At 41.4% G+C, this 5893-nt stretch overlaps 1 protein-coding gene across 1 annotated transcript; it reads right to left on the bottom strand.

The window, feature by feature from the left end:
• Positions 1-440: 440 nt before the first annotated feature.
• Positions 441-5491, bottom strand: LOC144074129 (xin actin-binding repeat-containing protein 2-like). The gene is given in 3 exon segments (XM_077600336.1): positions 441-482; positions 1117-1249; positions 1251-5491. Coding segments are annotated over 3 exon segments (4416 nt in total).
• Positions 5492-5893: the final 402 nt, after the last annotated feature.

Raw genomic sequence — 5893 nt, 5'->3', positions numbered from 1 at the left:
TTTAGTTGGCTGGGGGCTTGGTTTTTCCATATGATTAAGAGGAAGCTCTGGTATTTTTGAGTCTGATTGAATATTTTTCAGCGCTTTGACCTCCGTGAGGGATGCTGACATTGTTTTCTCTTTGTCAAGGTAGAGGTGAATGGGACGTTGGATTGGAGTTTGCATGTTTCTTTGCCATTTTGGTCGTACTGGTAAAGACTTTTGTGACTCTGGTTGTTTGGACACTTTAAACAAACTTTTAGCAGAGGGTTTTGTCGCAGTAAATAGAGGCATTTCATTAAGTTCCTCCTGTGAAGGTGGAGGGGGGAGGAAATCTTGTGCAGAGCTGGAGGTCGGAGGAGGCGGGAAAAAATCTACCTGTGATTGTAGAGGTGGTGGTGGTGGAAGGTCACTTTGCTGTGTAACAGTGGGAGGTTGGGATAAACTGGGTACTGAGCTTTCTAGCGCTGGAGATGGTGGTGTAGGGAGGAAAAGGTCAGAATCTGAGGGAGGCAGTGGTGATGAGGGAGGTGGAAGGAAGTGGATTTCTGGCTTACCCTTTTTAATCATACCCCTGGTCATCATGTCAAGATTAGGAGACTCACTCATCATGTTTTTGAAGCTTTGCTTATGCTTTAGAGATGTACCTTCCTTTTTAGAAGAGTCCTCTGTTATTGTGACATTTTGTTTGTGAGAGACCGTTTGTTGGACGACGGTCATGTGTACCTGTTTGCATTTTTGTCCAGTTGAATTATTTGTCTGCAATGTGTTGTACACCACTTTATTCACATTTACGTCATCTGTTTTTGTGTTTTCTTTTTCATAATTATATATTTGTTTTGTCTTCATCATAATGGGCTTAGGGGATTGTGTTTTCTGTGGGGGGAGGACTTTGTCCTTTTCTTCTATGTGCTTTTGTTGAAAAGATCCAGTAGTGTTGTCTGCTTTTGAAAGAGCCAGAGAGGCCTCGTTGGTAATTACCTGTGTTTTAACCACATTGCTTTCATTGGGATATTTTGACTCATAGCTTTGGGGGAGTTTTTTCTCACCAAACTCAGAACTGCCTGCTATGTTTTTCCGTTTATCCTCAAGTGTCACTTGATTTACAGTAATAGAATTTTTTGGTGGAGCCTTTACTTTCGAGTGGAGGCGCCTCGGCTTTGAATACTGTTTCTTTTGCATCAGGCACCTTATCGATCCTTGCACATCACCTTTCACTACTTCTTTTTCTACAAATGCTGTTTCATGTCCTTCATAGTGCGATTTTATGGATGTTTTCACATACCTTCTGATTGATGGCTTGGCTCAGTGAATCCAAGACTGCATTAAGATTACCTTTCACTATGTCCTGTTTCTGCAGATTTCTGTAAGTCACTTTTGGCTCAGTCATAAAGACTTTAACAATCTTGCATACATCTCCGGGAACTATATCATCCTTTGCCACTGTGTGTACTATATCCTGCTGATTCCGCCTTAGCAACATTTTGGTTTCCTCAACATCCCCACCAATAATGCACTCTTTTTCCACTGGCGCTGCAGTTTCATATATGTCACACTGAAGCTGCTTCAAGTAGTCCAAAGCTCCAGACTCAATGCATGTCGTGTAAAAACTGACATTCCCCCTTTCTTTATCTCTGACCTTTATTTTTTTTGTATCCTCTGCACCGGAATTGGAGAGAAGCCGGTGAAGAGTTTTGCTGACATTTCCTTGAACAATATCCTTTTTATCTATGCTTGCCCTTTCTCCTTTATTGAACAAGGAGTATACTGTCATCTTCACATCTCCTTTTTCATCCTCTTGAATCAGAATGCCACGTTTAGAATTTATCTTATTTCTAACCAAACTGTTTATTGCATTCTGAATGTCCCCATGAGAGATTTCCTCTTTTTCAGTATTGCTACTTGTCTCTCGATTGAACAGTTGCTTGACCATGGTGTTGATATTTCCCTGCTCTTCTGTGTCAATAGTTATCCCCCTCTCAACAGTCTCCTTACGATTCAAGAGGTTCATCATAATGTTAGCCAGGTCCCCGCAAACAATCTCCTCTCTTTGGATTTCTGGCGTCTCCTGGTTCATCAGTTTGTACTTGGCCATGCGGACATCACCAATCTCATCTGACTCTATTAGGATGCCTTTTGAGTCGACCATTTTCTGAGAGTAAAGCTCCTCAAGCGTCTCTTTAACACTTTTGCCCACTATGTCTCTTTTCTCCACAGCCGTCTCGTTGAATTCATGAAATGGTGTTGTTTCAAAAAGCCACATTGTTCTCTTCACATCACCCTGTGGAATTTCTTCCCTTTCCATCACAAATTCTGTGTCATCTGTATTTTTGATGCTGTCAAGTGGCTGCTTCTCAAAGAGCCATACACACTGTTTGACATCCCCATTCATCCCTTCCTCCTTTGTAACTGTCTCCATAAAATCATATTCTGTTCCTTTGCCACCAATCTCATCAATCGCATGGATTTCAAACATCCATGTGGCTGATCTGACATCCCCTTTTTGGATTTCACTCACACTGACCGTCCGAATATATTTTTGGGACATCTCATCCGTCTCGAATCTCTGTTTGTTTGTCCTGACGTCACCACCTTGGATGTCTGCAACCGTTTTGGATATTACTTTGATTTCCTCTGTAATTTCATCCAGAGGTTGTGTTTCAAACCTCCACCTGGCAGAGCTAACGTCTCCTTTTTTGGTGCCCTCTTCAGTAACAGCTTTTATAATATATACATCCTCTGAGTCCCTAATACAATCTAGAGGTTTGGTCTCAAACAGCCACCTGGCGTCTGTAACATCTCCTTTAATTAGCTCTTCTTTAATGACTGTGGTGACCTCATGATAATGGCCTTCTTTATCACGGATAGCATACAGAGGCTGGCTTTCAAACATCATGGTGTATTTTTTGACATCCACTTTTTCTAACTCATTTCTGCATACAGTTGCGCATTTTGAAATATCAGACTCGGTTGACTCATCTTTGATTTTATCCAGTGAGAACGTCTCAAAAGTGAAACGGCCTTTGTGAACATCACCTCCTTGAATATCAGTCACAGTTTGGATTTCTCTTTCTTCTTTAGATTCATCAGGGATAGAATCAATTGGGTGGTTCTCAAACATCCAGGTCCAATTGACCACATTGCCCTTACAGATATCCTCGGCTTGCTGCATCTTTAACAGCTGCATTGTTTCCTGTGAGGTGGAACTCATTAGGTCTGATGAGCGATTCTCAAAAATGTACTTCATTCTCGAAACGTCACCGGACTGGATGTCAATTTCGGTTACCCTTCTAAAAGAGCCACTGTCCTGACCAGTTAGCTTTTCAAGGTTTTCTGTCTCAAAAAGAAAGCGGACCAGTGGCACGTCTTTTCCTTGGATGTCTTCTTTCACAGTGGAGGTTTTTAAAGTGGTCTCAGACTCTAATTCTGTGTGGTCACGTATGTTGTCAAGACTGTGGGTTTCAAAGAGCCAAGTGCATGTTTTGACATCGCCTTTCTGCACTTCCTGAAGATTTTTCTCACTCTTTTCAACCTTTTCATACAGGACATCCATTGGTTGTGTTTCAAATAGCCACCTGCACGTCTTAACATCGCCTCTTTCAATTTGGGTCTTTACCTCTTTCTCATTTTCTTCAATGTCAACATGTTTAAAGGAATCGAGCTGCTGCGTTTCAAACATCCACTTGGCCGTCTTGACATCCCCTGACTCGATTTCTTCTTTCGATATGCCTTTAATAAGTTGAAATCTTTGAAGGCTGTCATCAAACTCATCAATAGGGTGTGTTTCAAACATCCATCGACAACTACGTACGTCTCCTTTAACAATCTCTTCTCGCCTTAGTGTCCTTACCTCATGGTAATGACCAGACCTGTCTTGCATCGCATAAAAAGGTGTTGATTCAAAAAGAACTCGGTTCAATTCCACAAAGCCACTTGTGACACCCTCAATTGGAATTTTCTGTGCCCCTTCACAATTATTTAAATCCATTCTTTCAAACTTTACCTTGCAGTTTTTCACATCACCTTTATCCAGAGCCTTAACATATACAATTCTTGTCATCTCTTTCTCCTCTTCTCTTATATTTGCTAAAGGTTGACTTTCAAAAACCCACTTTTGATGCCTCACATCGCCCATTTCTTCCTGGCTTGCATCCATTTTCTTAAGTTTCCCCACATCGTTTAGCTCCTTTAGGTTTTCCATTGGCACGGTTTCAAAAAGATGCCTTACCGATTGCACGTCACCTCTGAGAATCTCCTCAGCAGGCAAATTTCGAGCATTAGCATCATCTTTCAGGGTATCCATAGGGCGAGTCTCAAAAACCAGGCAGTGTTTCCTAACATCAGCTCCGATTATCTTTTCCTTTTTCTTGCCAACGGGCTCCCATTCATCATCGTTGATGTTTTCCAGAGTCTTTGTCTCAAAAAGCCATTTACCTTTGTTCAGTCCCCCTTGAATGTTGTCCTTCCAAGAAATACCACATATAAGCTGAACTTGAGCAAGGTCTTTGTTGATCATATCCAGGGGTTGCGTTTCAAACATCCAGCGTGACATCTTCACATCTCCTTTCTCAGTCTCCTCCCTGCGAATAGTTCTGATTTCCAGCATCTCTCCTGAGTCTCCCCTGATGACACACATGGGCAGAGTATCAAACATGCGAATGGTCATCTTCACATCCCCTTTAACATCCTCCAGCTCAGACTTCAGGCTCAGAAAATGGCTCTCCTCAATGGTTTCTGTTTTCCCAAGTGAATCCAGATGCTGAGTCTCAAAGAGATACCTGGTAGTTTTCACATCTCCTCCAGTGATGTCTTTTGTAACGGTGGAGTCCTGTTTGTATTCCTGATAGATTTTATTCACATAGTCCAACGGTTGTCTCTCAAAGAGCCATGTTGCGGTACGAACATCACCTCTTGCAAGATCAGTCACCTTTTGTATCTGGTCAGAAGACACAAGTGTCTCAATTCCTAGAGCATGCATGGGCTGAGTCTCAAACATCCATGCTGTGTATTTGACATCCTTCCCACCTATAATTTCTTGCTGTGCAATATTCTTCACCTCGTTCTCATCAGAGGTGTCATCTTTTATTGTGTCCAATGGCTTGTTCTCAAATATCCAGCGCCTAGATTGCACTTCTCCTCGAAGAATCTCATCCCACTCTACAGATTGACGATCAGGGCTTGTACTCCTACTAGAGCCCTCATTTTCAAACATAAAGCATGCCTGCTGGACATCTCCCACAGCTCCCTGTGTCTGTTCTGACTCAGCAAGGTGACTTAAATAGTCTTCTTCTAGGTTCTTTCGGACCTCTGGATGAATATGCTTATAGAGGCGCTTTAGTTCAACCATGCTCTTGTGTTTGTCATATTGCTCTTTGTTTACATTGCTTTTATTCCGTGCGACTTGGTAGTGAGATTGGACTCCACTCTCAGATGTTTTATGTGGTGCTACCAGCAGATTCAGGGGAGGAGGAAAATCTTTAATTGGCGTCCATTGAAACTGGTTGAAATCCATATCGACCTAAGTTGTTCAGGTGCATTGCAAGAAGAATAGTTAAGGGAAAATTGCATTTTCATTCCAAAAATCAGTAATTTTAACCATCTAAGATTCTTTAATTAGAATTAGAATTAAATGTCTATGTCCGTGGTCATTTGGAAATCATAAGAGTCATTTATAACAATTGTTTCACCTTCACCTCCTCGTTTGAGTTAAAAAAAATACAAATAAAAAATAAACAAAAAAATCAACCTGAGATTGTAGTTGGGGTCCATAACAAAAGTTTGTCAGGCATAGGGCCCAGAGTTGAAAGAAAATGAATAAACTGTTTATGGCTACTAATAAAACTATTTTTTTTTAAACTTTTTTTTCATTTATTGTGGGAGGTGTGGTTATGGCCACCTAAAAGGCCTAAGCCCA

Source organism: Stigmatopora argus, chromosome 1, assembly GCF_051989625.1.
Source record: "Stigmatopora argus isolate UIUO_Sarg chromosome 1, RoL_Sarg_1.0, whole genome shotgun sequence".
In the NCBI taxonomy this organism is placed as follows: domain Eukaryota; kingdom Metazoa; phylum Chordata; class Actinopteri; order Syngnathiformes; family Syngnathidae; genus Stigmatopora; species Stigmatopora argus.
The sequence above is the reverse complement of the archived record's forward strand: the minus strand, read 5'-3'. Positions and strand labels throughout refer to the sequence as shown.